Genomic DNA, 22,466 nt, shown 5'->3' with positions numbered 1-22,466 from the left:
TTCCCGTTGAAGGTAAAGCTAAACATTTATAGTTAAATGCATCTAAACTGAAATGGAGTATAAATAATGAGTCCACAAAGTCATACGAGAGCCCTGGAGGGTTGGGTGGGGGAGCAGATTAGTATAGTACTCAACAATTTCCATTATACTGAAACATTCTAAAATGTGTTACACTGCCAATAAGACAAATAAGAACTGAAAATTTTAACAAGCAGCAATGCTTACAACAGCAAATTGCTTTTACAATTATGCAATGTGCATACAGAGAAACCAGTGTTTGACAAGAAGTCCAGGCCTTGAAAGAAAAAATATTACTTCTACAACAGCTTGACCAATATGAAGCAAAAAGCACAAACTGCTCTCGTCTCGCCTCTAGTCACGCATCTTCACTTTACCATCCTTCACTAAGAGGTTATTTACATGGCGAGTCACGATAGAGATATCTAAAGGAAAAATCTTTTTGAGGTCAGAACGAACGTAGAGGCCTCTTCTTCTGTACATGTGCAGGTCAGGACAGAGACAACATCTAAAGGACGAATCTTTTGAGGTCAGACAGAATGAAGGCAGAGGCCATAATGATTTAGAAATAAGCTCGGTGGAAAACTTAGTAATGACACAATTGCTAGCCAACTACAGTAATATTAGTTGGCGAAGCTTATAAATTACCAAAGGAAGTCAAAACTGAATTAAGTTAAAAATGGGGAACCAATCATAAGGACCAATAGTAGCAGAAGAGCACTAGCTCTCGTGTGCTGCAGACTGAACATCGCACAGCCTGATGCACCATTCACGCTCAACTGTCCAGCGTTGATAAATTCACCCTTGCCAGAGGTTATGGATACATTCACAGATGAGGAACCTATGACAATGACATTAGTCATGAGAAACATTAAGAATAGAGAACAAATTCAGAGGGAAGAACCGAGGAAGCAGTCCATGCCGCACAAAGAGAAATAACCCGACAAGAAATAAGTAAAGAGGAAAAATAATAAACATCAGATATGAGAATAGGGTACTTACAATCATAATCTGTCCATCCAATCCTTTGCCGAGCCAAGTCATATACAATGATTTTGTCTTTCAGAACAAGGTCTGAAACAACAAGAAAATACAGTAAGCGCAACCTAGATTTCTTGTTTATCTATGGATACGGAATACTTAGAGAAATGAAGATGCAGAGCAATGCAATAAGTCATCTCACAAGGAATAAAAGGTTCAACTGCCAAAGCATAGATAATTTTCGAGCATTTTTACTTTTAGATCATATAGAAAAGTTGATTCATGGAAATGGTTCACCTTTGGCTAGTGTGTTAAAAGGTTAAATCTCTTAACTTTAGCTAACACAAGATATAATACCCCAATAAACCAGAAGATCAGTTGAATAGCCAAATTTAGAAGAATGTCTAGGAGGGAAGAGAGAGAAAGCTCAAGGGCATATGCATGACAAATAAAATTTGCACTCAGGACGAATATCAATAGATCAATTACGCTTTGTTCCAAACTAGTTAATCAATTACGTCTCTGTTCCAAACTAATTAAGGTCTAATATATAGACCATCTGTGACCATTCCACTCTGTTTGACCTATTTCATTCCGATGGTAGAAACTCCCTCTGTTTCAACTTACGTATCTTACTTTCCTTTTCGTCTGTTTCAAAAAGAATGTCACTTCTACATTTTGTAATTCCTTAAGTCCAACATCCTACCTGGCATGTTTAAGACGACTGGATTCAGAGGACATTTTGGTACAGTAAACACATTTAGTTTAAGACCAGAAGATTCAACCATCTTTCTTACTTTCTTAAACTCCGTGCTGGTCAAATTAGGACACATCAAACTTATACCAACACTAACAAAAGTACCTCCAATGAAATTATAGACTCCTGACAAACACCGGACTCAGTAGTGCAAAATCGAGCCTTTTCTCAACTAATCTGTATGATTGCAGGACCATCTAACATCCACATTTTTACGATACTCAATTAGTGGACATGTAATGTTCACTCTTCATATACTATTATTGTTGGTCCCAAAACTGTTATACTTATTTTCAATTTGCTGGGAATCATTCTATCCTCAACCAACAATCACGCAACCTCTTTCATCTCAACTAACATGTTTTAGTTTTTTGTGTCCTTCCCTCATCTACCTCGAAAATTCGCTATTCTCCTGGAAGATTTGAGCGCAGATAACTTGATTGTCTGCATTAAGGCACCATAATCCTATATACTATCGCTTCACCTTAATACTTTTTAGGCGGGGATGCTGAGTAAACTTGCATTTTCTAGATAGTGTCTTGCATGTACTTATTCTAAAAATTTGCTCTATAGAGTGTTTTACCAAGGAGGTTTTGATTAATTTTGCTAATTAACACTATCATCTGCAATTAGCATGCATCATGAAACCTCACCATTTATGCTACCAGATAACTAAGTAAAGACTCACACATTTAACACGAATACAATACATGGACATAACAACACCCTCCTCCCACCCCCACCCCAGCCCGCAACCTAAACAAAAAAAGAAGATCAATACAACTTAACGTTGGCATAACATTGTGCTTGGTTTAGACTTTATACAGACACGCAAACAAGAAATAGACGGTGTTTAATACCTTTCACATAACATTTTCTCATAAATTATGTTACTGTAGATGTCTTGCATATATCTGTGTGAGCGTGCATGCGCAAGTTGGAAAGAGAGAGGATTAGAGATCGAACACTCGCTAAGAAGTTAGCAGGCATGAATTATAGAGCTACACCTTGAAGCAGTTGGAGAGCTCTTCAAGTTGTGTTAGCCAGCAGTGAAAGGGAAAAGGGAAAAGAAAGAACACAACACAACTCGAAACTCATGGTTAACTTAATCCTAGTGTCTACGGCACCCATTTCAGACGAGTTATAAGTCAAATCGACCAGGAACAAGAGATCATACAGAAGGTTCCTAGTTTGGATGTCTAAGAAGTACGCTTTTTCTGCCGATTAAAAAAGAAAAGATGAGTTATCGAAATTGTTTATAACTATGTAATAGATTTGACTTATTTCTACTTTCACAAGTGCTACAAACATTTGATGGTCAAAACTCTCGCCTACCCCTTATATCTATTTTTCAATCAGAAGCCTCTTATTGCCAACAAACTCACCCACCCCTTAAATTATTTTTCAACCAGCATGATTACTAAAGAGGAATGAGAACAGTGCACCCTGTCCAGTAAACATGTCCTAGCCAAAAAAAATTGAGGTCATGAATGAGAATGTACTTTAGAAATAGGCCCATTTGATGCAACTCCAACCTTAGTTTAGGAGTGCAGTCATGTATCCAGTCGAACACACCTTTCAATGTATTAACTTTCAATGAATTCCACATCTGATGTCTTCAACATCAAAGTAGCAATCACGGCCTTAGCAAGATTTAGAACTGTCCCACACCCACCTTTCAGTCTAATAAGCTACAATAGATATCTTTGTAATGCTGCGAGATGTTTAGAACACTTGGGATCAACAAAAACAATGTAGCATTCTAAGAGGCGGAGGTAGAGTAGAAAGTAAGGGTTTGGCAGAACCTAGAAGCTTTGGTCCTAATCATATATTTGTCTTAAAATTCATTTAATACATACAGATATTTAATTTAGAACCCAGTGACTCAAAAGGACTAGAATCCAGAACCCATAAAAACTTCAAATCCTGGATCCACCTTTGAGAGTTCTAACCAATAGCAAATGAACCCAAAGCAAGTAAATTTGAAATAAAAAACGGAAGAATAGGCAAAAATGGATATATAAATTTCATTAACCATAATAAAAGAACTGATGCTAAAAAAGAAAAGACAAAGGGACTGAAATTTTCTAGCTACAAACTTTCAAATTGCAAAATTATGTCCTAATATATAATAGAAAATGGATGGCCATGTTTCATCAGCATTGATACTGCACAAATGATGATTTTATCGAAGCATACAACTACCACGGTACACGATTCTGTTTAAGCAGACAATCACCAAGTTATATTTTAGTTGGTTGAGTGATGGAATGCTTAAGCACCCACAAAGACACTAACGCACGGAATGATGCAGCATATATGAGAAGTAACCATAATCCTAGCAGATTTTATGATAAATTAATTATGAAACCAGCTCGGGGTTTAGGCATAGATGTTATAGTAAATAAGGAACCAACCTCCTAAAATTGTTACACCTTGATCTTGTTTTTCAAAGCCAATGCACCACATAGCAGCGCCTTCCTGTTAGAAACATTCAATTGAGTCACTTACTGTTTAGATTTGTAATTCATTAAAAAGACAATAGGGCAGCATTATAGCATTGTTGATATAGTCTCAGATGATATTTCAAGAAGACATTCAAACACAAATACAGATACTGGTACTCACAACAAAGCCCATATGCACAAGGTAGTCTGCTGGTCTTAAAGCCATTGATGCGCCACCATCGAAGTTCAAAGAAACTGGGGGAAATATCTCAGCTATGCTGTTTCAGAAAGAAAAAGGTTGTCATATTCGAGTCACCAAAGCAGTTGGGTAAAGGTATTTTTGTTGTTAAGAGATCAAGCCTCAAAGTAAATATCTATTCAACTATAGAAGAATGAACCTTGAGGACACTAGAAAGCATGGTTTCGTTCGTGAGATGATTGGCCTAGTTGATTGTGAAACAGCAGCAGCTATCTGCAGATAAATGATAAAAACAATTTTCAGGATAAATGCTAAATCAGCTATAACCTTCTTAGTAAAGGCACATTCCCTAGTGTTGACTTAAGTAGGGTTTTGAACTATTTTGATCAGGATAAACGAAAAAACAAAGTTTAATCTACTCTTCCATAGTCCAAGAAAAGAAAACATTATATTATTATGTGGATACTTGAGCCTAAATCCATATTATGTTTAACATAAGTGGAGTTGGAGTAGACTTATGCAGGGTTAGGCTACGTACATTAGACCCTTGCGGTCCGGCCCTTCCCCGGACCCTGCGCGTAGCAGGAGCTAAGTGCACCGGGCTGCCCTTTTTGGAGTTGGAGTAGACTTTAATTGAAGGTCATCAAGTCAAAATGTTATTTTTATCCCCAGAAGTAAAAGGTAACAAACACTGTATGGTTGCAGGTCATCCTTTCATATAGCATATTATACAAACTTATAAAAGATATACACAATCCACAATAAAACGGACAACAAAGTTTATTGCTACTTTATTGTCCTTTTGAATTGGAAAAAGAGTTAATATTAGAGTTCAGGATATGAACCGTTTAATAACAATGGCGTGAATGTTGGTTTTATTTTTGTTCTCTAGTTGAAGAGATTAGAAGTGAATACATTATAATGTACACTATGGACCTGCACAACTTTGTTCTCTAAAAAATATGCAGTCAGATTTTTGTTGGCAAGTATGTGGTCAGATTATCCCAATTAAGAGATGTGGATATAATTTTGGTATAGATATAGAGAACAGTTGGACATTCAAGTTGAGACGGAGAGAGTAATTGCAGAACTTACAGCACTGACAAAGGGATCATAAGCTTCTGCGGCAATATAAGACAAAGTTGTACCAGAATCCACAATAGTTCCTCGATTGCCAGATGTCGCAAACACTGATGGATCAACAGGCACCAACTGTCCATTAACAGCAATGCTCTGCAGATATACATTGTAATGCGCTCTGCAAGAGTGGAGAGCGGATATATAAAGCTAGCTAAAGACCATTTTCTTTCCTGGTGCCCATCCCATCCCCGCGCTTATAGCTTGTTTTGTTGTTTTTTTCTGTTCTTATAGTTGAAAAACGAATAATGTAGAAAAAACATAAAAAATACACAGAACCAGGATATGATACTCCGGTCCCTCCTTCTCAATTTGATAGTCCTAGTTTAACCTGACATGCCTATTTTAAGTAAATGGTTGAAAGTGAGTGCTGTTTAATATTAATCAGGGAACATGTGTGTCCATACATCGACTATTCTATTTGTCGAGAATAGAGAGAAAATAACAATGAGAACACTGAAAAAGGATCTCACATAATTTTTGAGTTATATGTGTACATAGTAAAGCTTCATTGGTATCATCTTCGCAAGAACCCAAGACTATGAATCTATATATGCAAAAAAAAAATATATATGGATAAAATATCATAAAACTCAGGATGTAGAAAGCATGAAATGATTTTGGTACATTTCACATGCTCAAGATGAATCATAAACTATCAAGAACACAACTGCTAGATCATGTAGCACAAGGCACATTAAAGATGAAACTATTAAAATCTCTATATTCATCATAAGCAAGAATAGAAACTTCATTGTACTGTAACAATACGTACTGTGATGGAACAAGGGGACTATATACGATTCTCGGATCCAAAATCTCACCAAGGACTAGTATACCTCCACCATTTCCCTCTCCTTTCAAGCAATGTGAAAATACTTTAGGAGTAATCCCACGAGAAGACAATTGAGATATTACTGAAAGTCCCTGTTGACCAAACCCAAAAATCCCATCAATTGCTCTGTCCGTCTTGGTCAAGTCCCCAGACTGAGAGGTGCTGCACCTGTTTTGATTCAGATACAAGTATAAGCTTTGGGTAAAAGGAATATGCATTCAGCTAAAGCCACATCTATAAGAGAAAGATAAAAAAGCAAAAGAGTAGAAGCTAAGGCCATGAAAGAATAGTGATGATCTAAAGGATACAAGCACCGAAGCACGTCAAAAGCATTACATCAAGGGTGTGTTCGGTACAAAGGGAAAAGTTTTCCATGGAAAATGTTGAGGAAAATAAGTGGATTTCTTTCTTATTTTCTTGTATTCAGTACGTAAGCAAAAAATATAATCCTAAAAGCATTTGTATACAATTTAGATAAATATTATGAGAGGTGGAGGTGGGGTGTAGCGGTGGGGCCTATGGTGGGTGAGGTGAAGATGAGGTGTGTTGGAGTGAACTAAGGTGATACCTAGTTACAAAACTTGATCAGTTATGAGATTGAGACAATCCTTCTTTTGCATCTCAATGATCAAACAAAACTGAGCTCATCAGATAAAGAAAAATAATTAAATAAATAAAAAAGAATGAAGGAAATAGAAGATTTTTTAATAAATGCAAACTCAATTAAGTTATACATGAGAAGTCTGTTGATACTCGTTTTACATGCAACACATGGTATATCTAACAACAGATTTGCCATCACATGTCTAACTTCGATTACTTCTAACTTATCCATAGCTTATTCTTCTAATTATACCTATCTAGTACTCCAGGATCTTTTCTTCGTTCAGTAATAGATATTGTTGATTGATATTCTAAAAACAAAAATAGATATTGATGATTTGGTTCACACGAGTAGACGTGCTTACAGTCTTATCTAAGAAATAGCTGCTCACCCAAAAACAATTGGTGCTGAAGAGTTGGCAATCAACGAGGTTCCCAGGACTGTATCGAAATATAATAAATCGGCTACGTAATGACCAGTTGTGCCACTCCCATCTCCATACTGAAAGGTGTAACCACACTGGTTGGTTTCTGTAGAGCACTCAGCAGAGGTAGTTTGAACTATAGAGGCGCACACTTGGTCCGCACAAGAAATGGGAGAAGCAGTTGATGAGACTGTAGCATCATAGAAGTTGAGTTCAACCTGCGTGCACATAACACTGTCAGAAGCTTGTAACAGAAGGTAATTCTTTTTACCACATTTTTTTATGAGAGTAAACATTCATAACAAGATGAAGGGAGGATGAGTTACCCCAAGTCCACTTGTTCGAGGACAATCGTCACAGGAACTGCAGGTGACCCACAGGATATCACTGCCAGTATCAATCTGCACATTATATTCTCTTGGCGGAGTTCCCAGTCTCACTTTTGTAAAATAAAGGCTACAAACACAACAAAAGTATAAAACGAGAGAAAGAGAGATGATGGTCAACAAAATTGATAGTGTAGAACGACATATACATCTACATAGTATAGTAAGCCCTCAAAATCAATAGCATTGCCCGTCATCCTTAAATAACAAAAGGCAAATGCCAAGACTGAAATGATATAGCTAATGTTCGTATTTTTAGGCTTTTAGTAACACAAAACTTATCATTCTTACTTCAATATCTTACATCAGAATAGGAAACAGCACAATTTGAAGCAAACAGTACTATCACTACTACATCAACATCAACATCCAATTGACAACCACCTAGAAAAGAAAAACAGCATGATACAATTCGTTGCACTACGGGTACTTCAATACACTGAAAATTTTCCCATAACCATGATTTTCTGACCAGTTTTTCCACACCTCTACTACCTCCCACCAGCGCAAGTAACGGGTAACTCTAGGATAAACAGGAAGAATTCACCTACTAGTACTTTAGATTGAATATCAATATCTCAAACAGAATTCATAGAGATGTAAGTTTAATTCTCAAATCCTTAAATCCTCAAACCAAAGAACAGACAATTTACCTCACACTTCATGACACCAAATTCACAAAACAAATAACACAAAACACACTATAGGCAATAGCTTCCACTCATCTCACAGAAAGTTCTAGTTTAAACTTCATAAAGAACCAAACTTTCCCAAAAAAACTTTCAATATCAACCAACCAAAACTCTAAAAAATCAAGAAACATGATGAAAAATTACCCGACGAGATAAGGGTCAGAGGAACCGACAACAGGAAAATCAACAATGCCACCACCAAAACTCTGCAACATTCGAGCATGTCTAGCTTTATCCCTAGCTCTAAGTTCCTCCAGCTCCACTTTCCCATTCACCGGAAAAATCCTCTCCAAACTAAGCACCCCCGCCGGCAATTTCTCAGCTCCGGCGTCCACCACGGAGGCGGCGGCGGCAGCCACCACCAAAACAACAGTCAACAACTTCATGCCAGACATCCCATAAAAAAAAACAGGTTCTTGAAAAAAGCTAAAATATGTATGAAATTTTACAAATTATACAAATATAAGTACAACCCACTTCAAGAAACACTAAAAAGATTGGATTTTTAACAACAAAATGGATGAACAAGAACAAAAACAGTAATCTTTATTTGGGATTTGTGCTTCCAAGAGAGAGAAAAGAGGCTGTCTTTTTTTTTAATTTTTAAAAAATGATTACGGAAAAAAAAATGCAAATTACATGAACAATGAACACTTGTATATAAAGACAGTGAGTAATCAAATGGTGGAGCTACTGAACTGTCAAAAATGGGGCTTGTGTGCATGCTTGATTAGAGAGTTGTTACAAGGGTATATTAGGAATTTTGTTTTTCATTGTTCAAGTTCATGTAAATTTCACTTCAATTGCGTCTCGTTTCTATTGAGCATCTCAACACATAATATAATACTCGTATTAAATACTTTAGACTCAAACTCAAATTTTAAAAAAGAACACTCATTACATAAAGTCGTGTTCATGTTCATGCAAATTTCACCTCAATTACATCTCGTTTCTATTGAGCATCTAAGCAAATTATACAGTATTCGTACTAAATACTTGGAATAAGGGTCTGAAAAATATCCCAACTTTGGTCAAATTTGTTGTTGCGATACTAAACTTTCATGAGGACCTATTACCTCCCTAGACTATTTAATACCGTATTTTTTTTACCCCCTGAACTATTTAATAGTGTATTTTAAAGGTATATATGTGCCCACGTGGACACATTACTATTTATAATTTTGCATTATTTTTTATGTCCACGTGGGCAAATATATATGTTTAAAATACGGTATTAAATAGTCTAGGGAGGTAATAGGTCCTCATGAAAGTTTAGTATCGCAACAACAAATTACTAAAAAAGTAAAAAAAAAATTAAAAAAAGAAATAAATTGTAGTAATGATAAGGAGGTATGGAAGGCAATAAATCTTAATAATGATGAGAAGAGAGATAAATAAGGTAGATATATTTATCATAATTATGTTAAAAAAATATTATATTAAAGGGATAAGAGTCTGAAAAATACCCCAACTTTGGTCGGATTTGTTGTTGCGATACTAAACTTTCATGAGGACCTATTACCTCCCTAGACTATTTAATACCGTATTTTTTACCCCCTAAACTATTTAATAGTGTATTTTAAAGGTATATATGTGCCCACGTGGACACATTACTATTTATAATTTTGCATTATTTTTTATGTCCACGTGGGCAAATATATATGTTTAAAATACGGTATTAAATAGTCTAGGGAGGTAATAGGTCTTCATGAAAATTTAGTATCGCAACAGCAAATTCGACCAAAGTTAGGATATTTTTCAGACCCTTATCCCTAAATACTTTAAACTCAAACTCAAATTTTGAAAAAGAACACTCATTACATAAATAAATTAACTATATAAAATACATCTTAGTTATACACATCAACCTTTAGACTAAGCAAATTTTATAGTTTACACAGACTAAAATATATTATTTTTAAAAATATATATATATATATATTTGAAGTGGTTAACTTATTTACGTAATTTTTACTTGAGAACATACACAAGTAAAAATTAGTCATGAAGTGAAGCTGTCATTATGGATAGTGATGGAGTTAGAATTTTCGTATAGGAGGTTCAAAATATGAACAAGTAAACACATGAAAAAATTGAAAGAGATTTAATATTTATTATATATACACAAAGACATAATTTTAATCATAATAAAATAAAATAGATTTTTACGAAAAAATTGAATGAATCCCTCGATTTTATCGGACTCTCCGCTCTTGATAATATGGATAGAGGTCATGAGTGGGATCAATGTCAAAAGATGAGTGCGTATTTCATACGCTTTTTTTGCCGTGTGCTAACCTTATGAAATTACGTAGGAAAAAGTTGAGAAACTATTTTGAGTTTATATTTTACAAGTAAATTGAAACTTCTTCCCCCCTCTTTTTTATGATACATAGGCCATAGCATAAAGTTGATTATGGATAAGGCTACCATCACGACTTTGTGACAGAGGCGTAAGTATTTCTTAATTCTTAATTGGAAGTTTCGGATTTGAGTCCCTTTTAATATAAAGTTGTCTTTGTTAGGTAATATTTTTCCTTCAAAAATGGAATTTTTTGGGGTAAATTCGAATTTAATCAGATTTCAATGCAGATATCAAACACTGAATTAAAAATAAAAAAATAAGTTAACTAGTCTTGCATTCATGCTTTAAAAGTGAAAAACTTTTAATACAGAGCATTTTCTCTTTTAATGAATCATATGCACTACAAATTCAAATCAATCACGAATAAAATTATTTGAGTTTCAATTTTTGCGAGTAAATGAAATCTTCTTTTCCCTTTTTTTGCGTCCTTTTTCTTTTACGAATCATTGATTTGAGGAATATCGTTTGATAGTATAATACTAGCATAAAGTTAATTATGGATAAAGGTTTAATACGAAGAAAAAAAAGCTGTCTTTTAATTAATTTCATATTCGACCATCGAAAATGAAGATATCTTAATTGGGACTATTTTTCATTTTTAACTAATATTATGTAAGTTAACACAAATTTAAATTAGTCAAACAAGTAAATTAACAATCTAATTTCGTGTTCTGGCTTTAAAAATGAAATAGTATTAAAACATTTATATAAGTCACAAAATTTTATAAAGAAAATGTTGAAAATCTATATTATTTTATTTTAACAAATAAAAAATTAAGTGAGCAGACAACAATAGGCACGAGGACATGTACAAAACAGTAAAAAGGAGTAAATTTTGGCCCTACATTTTAATTGGATTTTGGAGTTATTCAAAATGCACATTTAATTTGTTAGTCGAGATGAGTTTTGAAATAACAGTAAAATTATTTTCATGTAATTTATAAGTTACAAATTTGAGTCGTAAAGGTCACTAATATCCGTGTTAAGATGGATTGTCTATTTCATACTTTCTTAAAAGATGTAACACAGTTCAATTATAGATATGATAGAATAATCAAAGATTTGATATTTTCGAACATTATTTCTAACTTGTTAAAGGCACGAAAAATAAAGAGAAGATGTGAACGAACGAGAATTGTTGAAACTAGATTGAGGCGAAAAACCATCAAGTTACCAAAGACACATATAAATTCTAAATTGAAGGCGGACGCCCTCTAAGTTGACCACCCTACCTATTAATTATTTTCCAAATTTATGTAAATCGGTAGTACTTTGGGCACCATATTACCTTAAGATTATTTTATTTGTTAGATCACAATCACATCTCATTTAACTGCATATAAAATAAAATTTTAAAAATATTATGTGAAAAATATAAAATAACAATAGGCAGGAGACACAATGTTGACAGTTGACTCATTTATTAGAAGGCAAAGACCAACATTCAGAATAAAAATATGTTTTGCAAGATCTACAAATATTTTTTTATATTCTTTCAAAGTTGTAGAAATATATATATCCTCGTAATAAACAATTAATGAGAAGGCAAAGACCAACTTTCTACTATTTATGATTTTTCAAGTTTAAAAAAAATATTTAGTGCTCATTTTTATTAAAAGGACAGTAATATTCTTTAATATTTGTAATTTATAGAGTATCACTTACGAATTAGAAATTTAAGATTAATTTAATAACTTTGTTCAAATCCTATATTTTCTATTTTAGTTATTTCATAAGAGAGTACTCTACCTCAATTATTTTTAAGACCATTAAACTCTTTCGAATGAATTTCACTTTTTTACTTTCGAGTGTTATTTTCGGGCAAAAATTTTTTCCCTTTAATACGTGCATCTTTATGACTATATTTCTCAAAAGACTAATGCGTTGGAAAAGTAACATTTGAAAGTGTTGTTAACATAATATTTAGGTTTCGATATAACAAAACTTGCACTATTTTTTCAATTAAGCATATAATGAGACATTGATAATGTGTATTAGAAAATCTATTTGTAAATATACACAAATATTTTAATCACGAACTCAATAACTAAAATGAAATATAACAATTTAGATTTCATAAATTTTAAATTTTGGCTCTATCTCGAATTCCAAGTTCTTTTTCTTCTTTATTATAAAAAAATATAGTGATTATATGTTTTGTTAAATATATAAACCAATCCAACTAATTATTTGGAAGGGATATTTTGTATGAAAAAATAAAACATTTATACATTCACCATTCTTTCATGTAATCTACGTGGCTTCAAAATTAAGTAGAGCCTATTTTCCAAAACATTTTCCATAATTTGAGTATAAGTTTTGACATACATGATCAAGTGAACAAAATTTTGAGTTATCAAAAGATTACTTGTCCCATAATTTAATACATCCAATTTAGACTTAATTTCCCAACTTATTCAAATTTAATACTATATCACAGGCTAATTAGCAATATGCTTCTAGAGTTGAATCGTAATAATGAAGTTTTTGAATTATGAGTATCTTGTTTATCTAATCTGATTAATGATTACGAATATATTTATTTATGTTAGCTTGACTTCTTTTTGTATATAGGAAAGTTAAATGCTCAAGGTATACCAACAACTTATTCAAACAATGGGTAAATAGTGAGGTAGCTTATTTCTATTATAGGGACTACAATTAGACCTCGTTAAAATAGTTATTTGTAATAAAATTATTTCATTATAGCTTATTATATCCATACTCTTTTTGTTCTAGGTTAAATTGGTTAACAAATATATTCCTTCTTCTTGATTCATAAATTCACTCAACCAATTTTTTAGCATATCTATTTTTTATAACAAGCTAAATGAGATTTAAATGTCAAATATCAGTAACAACATATCAATATAGTAATTAGTAGCCATGAAATTTCCAAGCAAATGTTATCATTGTAACTAGTTTGATTGTATATTGCATGAACAATGAATTTTTTTCAAAATGTCTTTTCAATTTAGTCGCTTACTTGATTTTGAACAGTTAAATATAAAGACTCCTTGTTAGTTCTTCATCCTAGTCAAGACAAAAAGAGACCAAGAGCGTTTTTTATTTATTATTATCTTTGTGTCTTCTCATTTCTATAGCAGAGAAGTCTAAATGTGACAAACAAACAAATTAAGGTTTTGGTGGAGCAGTAAGTACCTTAATTTTTCATCCTTAACTAGAGATATCATGTTCGAGTTCAAATATAAAGTCACCTTTGTGAACCTCAATACAAATAAAATAAAAACTAACTAAACGTATAAAAAAAAGTGATAAATTTTGCTGGCTATGTATTATATATCTTTGTGTCTTGTCATTTCTATAGCAGAAAAGTCTAAATATGACAAACAAATTAAGGTTCTGGTGGAGTAGTAAGTACCTTCATTTTTCATCCTTAACTAGAGATAGTTCAATATAAAGTCACATTTGTGAACCTCAATATAAATAAAATAAAAACTAACTAAACGTATAAAAAAAAGTGATAAATTTAATTTACTAGCTATGTATTATATATCTTTGTGTCTTGTCATTTCTATAGCAGAGAAGTCTAAATATGACAAACAAATTAACAAATTAAGGTTCTGGTTATCTGGTGGAGTTGTAAGTACCTTAACTTTTCATTATTAACTAGAGATCTCAGGTTCGAGCTCAAATATAAAATCACCTTTGTGAACCTCAATATGAATAAAATAAAAACTAACTAAGCGTATCAAAAAAAAGTGTGATAAAAGTTTGCTGGCTATGGGGTTCGAACCCATGCGCACTTATGTGCAGAAGATCTTAAGTCTTCCCCCTTAACCTCTCGGGCAAACCAGCTTATTCTTCAATTAATCATACATAAATTATATAATCTATTTTGTTTATGAATGGGTATAAATTAATATACTAATTAAATTATTACTTTACTTTTACATTTAAATAATCTACTTTTAAATAATCATTAGAAACAGATTACAATTTCATTTTTATAATGTTGTTAGAGAGCACTTTATCATGCTAGGTCATTGTAACGTCTTATATCACGTAAAATATTCATTTTGTATTGTTGAGACGTGCGCCTAAGGAAAATTCTTTGCCTTCAAAGTGAGCCGAGAAGATGAGTGTAGAAGAAAGGATAAAAAATCAAAAGTCAAATTCATAGAGGTCTTTTCCAAAAAAAAAAAAAAATACAAAATAAGGAATTTGAAGCAGCTTATGTTCAAAATTCTTCCAAAAATTTCACGAATTTATTGTTTAAATGATCATCAAATTATTGAAAATAAGTGAATAAACTTAGTTTTTCTTTTCTATTTTTTTCTCAAGGGATATAAAAAAAAGTAACTTTATTTTTACTATTTCACTCAAAGAGCCAAGCAAATAGGAAAGTTTCTTTTTTTAATGATATGCCACTTGATCTTTTTGGCCAAAAAATAGTAAAATCCTTTTATATGGTAATTAAATGTCCGAAAATCTTAATTAAATTCCGAGGGGATAATTTAACTTGTTACCCACGCCACGCTTTAAAAAAAGTAATTAGAAAAATTAGACCACCCCAAAAAACACAATTTGGAAACTTAATTAATCCTACTTCTATTAGGATTAGAATTTTAATAACTCATTATAATATATACGCTCTCTCTAAAGTTTTAGAAAAATACTCAAAAAATTATTTTTCTTCTAATCATTATAAAAATTACAATGGAAATTTTTGGTTTATGCAAAAGGTTTCAAGAGATGTTCATGAATAAAAATAAGAAGAATATTGTAAGTGCCAAGAAATTACAAAAGAGATGCAAGAACAAAAATTTTATTGTGTACGTGGGCGAAAAGAAGTTGAAATACGAGGTTCCAAAGAAATATTTGTGCTCTTTTTTTTCCAAGCAATTCGTTAATGATTTTCAAGAAGATATTATAATTCGAGACACGAAGAATTTAGAATTTTTCGTAAATAGTTGCACTGTCTATGAATTTGAATATGTTCTTCAATTAAGCAAGATTCAACTTTTACCCTACTTGTTGGTAGTGTGTTTTTATTTTCCCCCCCTTTTTATGGGGAAAAAGAAAAAGCAAAAAATAAGAAATATGCGTAAGAAAAAATAGCAATATTTGTAACATACGAGATTATATTGTTAATAAAAGTTTATTTCTTCAATTTATTTTATTCTATTTAATGAAAGATTATATCGCTTAGTGTGTTTCGTATCATTTTAGAGGATTTAACACGAGTTCGACAATATTTATTAGATAACTTGAGCAACATGGATCAATTACCAGTTTTCGATTTATGAATAAGCTAAACCGATAATCAAACCAATAAGATATTTATTATTGATTTTTGGTTAATCGGGTTTTGATCCTTAACGATTCAATTTTTAGTTTAACCAATAAGAAAATGTTCATATGATCATATATGCACGATGTTCACAAAAATAGAATTAACAACAAGAATAAAGGTCCAACACAAATTTCTACATTGATCAATTTTGTTTAAGACATAATTGTTCAAATTCCTTCTAAAGACTCATGCAATAAATTAAGAAAACAACATTTATTGTTTGTCTTTATCATAATCAAATTGTAAAATAAAAGATAATACTAGTTTATATCGAGAAAAAAAAATATCGCAATAAAAAGAGAGTGATGCTAGTTTCTGTTGCATATTGCGAAAGTAATACTAAAATGTTAAAATCATGCACACTTATATGCAAAAGATCTTTTAGTTTTGGGCAAACCAGCTCACATCTTTATATAATGTACAAGATTTTAATATTTTTCAAATTTCATATATTCAATCTTTTTCTAAAACTTATTTATTTATGAATATGATGTAAAATACTATTTGTGAGATGAAATCTACTAATTAATCTATTATTTACTTTTAAAAACTCATTAAAAACACATTACAATTTCGATTTATAAGTAATGTCCTCAAAGAGCATTTTATCATGCTAGGTCATAGTAAATTAAAGTTATACTAACACGTAAATACTTGTGTACGGAAAATCGTTGCAATCGAAATGATCCAAGGAGACAAGTGTAAAAGAAAGAACGAAAATCTAAAAGTCAAGGTGCATATCAGTCTTTCAAACAATAAAGAAAAATAAAATAAGAAATTTGAAGTAATGTATGATTCTTTCAAAAATTTCCCGAGTTTGTTGTGAAAATAAGTGAGAAAAGTTAGTTTATATATATATATATAAGGAAAGTCACTTATCTTTTCTATTTGACTAAACAAAGTCACCCAAATCGAAAAGTATTTTTTAAACCCAACTAATTTTAATAAAAAATATCAAATCGAAAAGGATAGTTTATTTTATTTTTTAGGATACTTGTTTCCATAATAACAATTAGACAAAAAAAAAGGGATTAACTTGTTAACCACATTTTTAAAAAAAGTAATTAGAAAAATTACCAAAAAGAATTTGGAAAGTACGTAGACGGTCTAATTAACTGATCCTAATTTTATTAGGATTAGAATTTTTAACTCATTATATATACATGCTCTCTAAAGTTTTAGAAAAAAATACTTAGAAAATATTTTTCATCTCATCGTTAAAAAAGATTCAATGGAAATTTTTGGTTTATGCAAAAAGTTTCAAGAGATGTTCATGAATAAGAACAAGAAAAAACATATAAGTGCCAAGAAATTACAAAAGAAATGCAAGAACACAATTTTTATTGCGTACGTGGGCGAAGAGAAGTTGAAATACGAGGTTCAAAGAAAATATTTGTCTTCTTCTTTTTTCAAGCGATTCATCGATGATTTTCAAGAAGATATTATAATTCGAGACACGAAGAATTTGGAATTTTTCGTGAATAGTTGCACTGTCTATGAATTTGAATATGTTCTTCAATTCAGCAAGATTCAACTTTACCCTTGCGGTCTTTAATACTGTGTTTTTATTTACCTTTGTAGAAAAAAAAAGAATATGACAAAATAGCAATATTTGTAACATACGAGATTATATTGTTAATAAAAGTTTATTTCTTCAACTTGTTTTACTTTATTTTAACTTCTTGTTAGAGTTTCAACTATCATGTTCCCCTACCAACTTTTCCATGAATAAAAAATTAAAGTGCTTGAAATTTGCTGGCATTTTTTAAGTTTGTTAGTTTGATTTTATGAGTTGGCAAAGTATTGATCTCACTAATTCACATGATTATATTTTTTTTTTAAATTGAATTTACGCTCGATTCACGATTCAATATCAAGATCATAAAATTTGATATTTTTTGAGAAAGTTCTATCATGTGAAAGCAATTTTTAATGTAACTTTCGTTTGAGCCATCTCGGTCCGTGCTCCTATGATCATAAAAGCAATATTGCAGAAAAAGAAGATTTGTTGCAATATAGTAACTAATAGTGATTGAAAAATTCATTGAATTTTCTTGATGAATCGAGAATGCCTGCCTTATTAAGAAAGATTTTTAATTAGTAAAAAAAACCCATAAAGAAATTCTTGAAATCGACTAAATCCTTTAACATTAATACTAATTGAGTTATTTCTTCTTCTTCTTCTTCTTTTTATTTGGGCCTTTTTCTTTTTTTGTTAACTGATAATTAATTAACTGTTTCCAAAAACAGACTTTATTCTATTAATCATGTACACTTTTTGAAAACCATGGTCCACTTTCTAATTTCTTCATGTGAAGTACATTCCAATGGCTGAAAAAAGTGCTTTCTTGTCCCACAATTTTGCGTTATAATTATCATAAATCAAGGTGAAAAAGAGTTTCTTGTACTCATAATATAAATAATAAATCTCCATCAAATCATCTTAATAAGAGAATAAGAGGTTTTTGATTTGAATTCTGAATACGAAATCGTTTTTGATAGGAAACAATTTATCTTTAAAGTAAAATTTCTTAGCGCGAATTTATATTATTCGACATCTGAAATAGATATCGATTGTGAACTATCAAAAAAATTATTGATAATAAATCAAGGAAAGATTTGCAAATTATTATGACTTCACGTTGCACCTTATGAATTGTATTTAATTAATATATTGAGACATATTTCCTTTTTGCTTTTGTTTGTTGTCCCACAGAACTTTACCTAATTTTAAAACTTCATTCCTTTTTTCTTGAGATAAATCGTGTTTATCATAGGGGTATTTAAGTAAATTATCATTTTATTTTCTTTAACGTCTCACTTAATTAACCATCAGCGATCAACAATGTTAAATTTGAAAAAATAAATAAAAGGAAAGTTATAAATGACTTGTTGAAATCTAAAACATTAAGTATTTTGGAACAAATTTAATTTTTTTAATTTAAACTTGGTAAATTATTTTTTAATAAAAAGTATAACATTCTTCTTGAAATAAACTAAAAAAAGTATGATACATAAAATTAAACGGAGAAAGTAATGCTCACTTATAAGATATGAACATTCTAAGCTAGCGTTTGGCCATAGATTTTCAAATATTCTTGGTAAATATTATTTGGGTGAAAATTTAGATGAAATTTCTCCATGTGTTTGGCCATAGTATTTAGGAAATATATTTCACTTTTTAGAAAAATATGATTTATACCCATAAGTTTTAAAAACTATCAAAACTAACCATAAGTTTGTATTACAAGTCAATTGGATCTTCGTTGCAACAAATAGCAAGTAGTGTCCATGACACTAGAGCAATGTGATAGTTTGGAGTGAGTGCAACAAGCATCATTCCATACATCGTGAAGTAGACAAATCACATGATTTTGTTACCCTGAGCCGATTGTTCATCATTTTCATCAACAACCATATTATCACTTTCATATTCACTGAATATTTCATTACTACTTTGGTGTTCACGTAAAAAATTATGTAATACAATGCAAACAACTACTATATGAGGGTGTTTTTGTAAAAGATAAAAGTTTGGTGTAAATTTTCAATTTTCAAAAGATCCCAAATAATGAGATTTGTCCCAAATACTAGAAAAAACTAGTATTTGGAAATTTGGGATATTTGCCAAAAAATGACAAATTGTATGGACAAACACTATTTGCCAAATTCCCCCCAATATTATTTGGGAAGCATAGACAAAAATTTTAAATTTATGCGGTCGGAATTTTTGTCATTATAAGATCTCAAATCCTAAATTAATAATACACATATTAAATGAACATATTAATTTTTAAGACAAATGCAAATTATTGAGTTCATCTAAATTCATAATTAAAATTTTAGCTTCGTCCGAAGTTTTAGTTAAAATTATTTTGTCTAAATTTTGGAATCCAATAAACTAGAATAAAAGACGGTTGACTTAGATCGTGAGAGTCACTCATGGTTTATTCTTTTGTGTGAGTTTAGTTACTTTTATTTTTTTTGATAATCCAAATTATAATCAAATTAATTAAAATTATCTGTGGGATAAAAGAATTACCAAATATCTAAGAGTCACTCCTTTAATATACCTCTAGAAACAGCAATAATTTATGTTGTTAGATGTTTCTTTTATTTCAATTTATGTAATATAATTAAACGATACAAAGTTTTAAAATTAAGAACTTATCTCTTAAAACTTGTGGGATCTTAAACGCTCTATAAATTAAACGAGTTAATTAACAAGCGAAGTCATGATCATAGGCGGAGTAGTCATGAGTGAAGATTATGGGTTCAATCGAGATTTTCAATATCATTTTAAGTTATTAAGTTCTAAATTAATAAGTTAAACATATCAATAATGAACTTTTTAAGACGAATGCAAAGTTTAAACCTTTCAAACCTATTCCATTCAACCGAACTCGTAACCTACACTCTAGCTAGCTCTCCTATGATTACATGACATAATATTTGTATGGCTTAAAAACATTCATTAAAAATAAAGTAAAAATTTAAAATTAAATTATTTACAAATATAAAAATATATTATAACTATTTTTAAAAAAAAAATACTAATAAAAAATAATATCACATAAACTGAAATACCAGAATATTAAATTAATACGCCATTCACATAGAAAGAAGCGTTTAGGGTGTAATGCAAAATTATGGTTTGCACGTCATAAGTAGTGACCTTCCATTACATATATAACTCTTATTAAAAAATTCTTTTAAAAATTAAGTAAATACCACTATATATATTTATAAATTCATAAACATACATGTTATCTTTTATCTTTGAGCAAATATTCTTTAGAGAAGTTAAGTGAGAATAATGAAAATGAAGGTTGTTTTCATAGTTTCATTGATTTTGGTGTTTTCTAATTTCATTGAAGCCTCAGATGGAATGGATGTTATGCATATTGCTGGCAAAGTTCTTTGCCAAGATTGTACTCAAGGATGGAATGAATGGGTTGATGGTGCCAAAGCCATCAAAGGTACATAATTTATCGTGACAGATTCAGGATTTAGACATTACGATTTTTTAATTAATTCAGAGACTAAGTTCATAAATCATAAATGTATATTTAACTCTATCCGCGTGATTTTCTTAACACTATCTTCTTGAGGCGGACAAAAAATATGAAAATAAACACTATCTATGTGGGGTGGATTGAAAATATCAAATTATGCTATGGGGATGAGTTGTGTGAATTGTATTATGACTCATTGTTTAACTTATTTTTACTTATTATATTAAACTTTGAAAAATTAATATAAATAGTTGTTCACTCAAAATATTGTCTGCAAATGTATAATATATGTATATATTATGTATATCAAATGCTTGAGCAACAACGTACAATAACTTATTTATAAATTCGACCCATTTTGACCCATCTTGTCCCACTTAACATATAAGATCACATTCATTTTGTAACTTGCATCGAATCTTGTGCAGGTAGCATAGTATCTCTGACGTGTCTGGATGAGAGAAGAAGAGTGATGTATTACGGAAGTGACCTCACGGATGAAGTTGGAACTTTCGACTTAATTGTTAACCAAACTTGTCATGGCAAAACAATTAAGCCACAAAATTGCTTTGTGAGATTGGTTTCTTCACCTGACCCTGTTTGCAATATTGCCACCGACTTTGCCGGAGGAAAATCCGGTGTAAAGCTCCACCGTCCGACGGTGGTGTACCGGGACTTGCTCAAATATGTGCTTAGCCCTTTCTACTACACAACTCCCATGTGTGATGAACCTAATATTAATGATGATGATAATTTGGAGACTAATGATGATAAAAATCAAAACAACTATTAAATTAAGTTCTTGATTTTTTAATTTTTTTTTTAATGTTTGTTTTAAATTTCCCATTTTGCAAATGGAAAATGACAATTTATCTATGTTGGATGAGTTGATAATTTTTTATTTTGTACTATTAATTGCGTGCAAAGGACATATATAAGTTTGAATTATAAAGTCTCTCTTAGTTTCAACTATATATATTCTTTATTAAAGAATTTCTAGAAAAAACTATATATTAAAAAAAAGATGAGGAACAACAACTAGCAACATAGCATGATTGACAAGAAGTTGAGGTTGAATGTGGTGTGAATATTTATTTGCTTTTCATTCTCTTAGTTTATTTTTGTTAATCATTAAAACACTTTATCAATCATTAAAATGATAAACATGTACTCTTATACCTCAACAATATATAATTTTCAGGACAGTTTAAGCTTGATAATTTGTGATCTCGTTTGGTATTGCTACGCGCAATAAGGTGGTAATACATCAAAAAATAAATTTGTTATCA

The 22,466-nt window shown here is 31.0% G+C and overlaps 2 protein-coding genes and 1 non-coding gene across 3 annotated transcripts; 1 reads left to right on the top strand and 2 right to left on the bottom strand.

Moving 5' to 3' along the window:
• Positions 1–122: 122 nt before the first annotated feature.
• On the bottom strand, positions 123–9,228 carry LOC102580501 (aspartic proteinase-like protein 2). Its single transcript, XM_006366718.1, has 10 exons — positions 8,625–9,228; positions 7,729–7,858; positions 7,370–7,620; positions 6,315–6,542; positions 5,498–5,660; positions 4,602–4,675; positions 4,385–4,481; positions 4,174–4,237; positions 1,021–1,092; positions 123–859 (listed from the first exon to the last, which is right to left on the bottom strand). The coding sequence occupies exons 1-10, from the start codon at positions 8,873–8,875 to the stop codon at positions 687–689; spliced, it is 1,503 nt and encodes a 500-aa protein (XP_006366780.1). The 5' UTR covers positions 8,876–9,228; the 3' UTR covers positions 123–686.
• Positions 9,229–14,581: 5,353 nt separating this feature from the next.
• TRNAL-UAA (transfer RNA leucine (anticodon UAA)) lies at positions 14,582–14,664 on the bottom strand. Its single transcript has one exon. It is a non-coding gene; the product is annotated as a tRNA-Leu (tRNA).
• Positions 14,665–20,954: 6,290 nt separating this feature from the next.
• On the top strand, positions 20,955–22,148 carry LOC102584066 (pistil-specific extensin-like protein). Its single transcript, XM_006366729.2, has 2 exons — positions 20,955–21,141; positions 21,606–22,148. Exons 1-2 carry the CDS (start codon positions 20,979–20,981, stop codon positions 21,968–21,970), a joined length of 528 nt encoding a protein of 175 aa, XP_006366791.2. The 5' UTR covers positions 20,955–20,978; the 3' UTR covers positions 21,971–22,148.
• Positions 22,149–22,466: the final 318 nt, after the last annotated feature.

Source organism: Solanum tuberosum, unplaced genomic scaffold, assembly GCF_000226075.1.
Source record: "Solanum tuberosum cultivar DM 1-3 516 R44 unplaced genomic scaffold, SolTub_3.0 scf00679, whole genome shotgun sequence".
Taxonomy (NCBI): domain Eukaryota; kingdom Viridiplantae; phylum Streptophyta; class Magnoliopsida; order Solanales; family Solanaceae; genus Solanum; species Solanum tuberosum.
This window is presented reverse-complemented; position numbering and strand designations above follow the sequence as displayed.

What these genes read in the sequence shown, in the direction of transcription:
- LOC102580501 (XM_006366718.1), bottom strand. Translation starts at nt 8,875, where the DNA reads ATGTCTGGCATGAAGTTGTTGACTGTTGTTTTGGTGGTGGCTGCCGCC. An exon ending in TGCTTTCTAGTGTCCTCAAG is followed by an intron (nt 4,482 to 4,601) that starts GTTCATTCTTCT and finishes TTTCTGAAACAG; the next exon opens with CATAGCTGAGATATTTCCCC. An exon ending in TGGATGGACAGATTATGATT is followed by an intron (nt 860 to 1,020) that starts GTAAGTACCCTA and finishes TCATTGTCATAG; the next exon opens with GTTCCTCATCTGTGAATGTA.
- LOC102584066 (XM_006366729.2), top strand. Translation starts at nt 20,979, where the DNA reads ATGAAAATGAAGGTTGTTTTCATAGTTTCATTGATTTTGGTGTTTTCT. An exon ending in TGGTGCCAAAGCCATCAAAG is followed by an intron (nt 21,142 to 21,605) that starts GTACATAATTTA and finishes AATCTTGTGCAG; the next exon opens with GTAGCATAGTATCTCTGACG.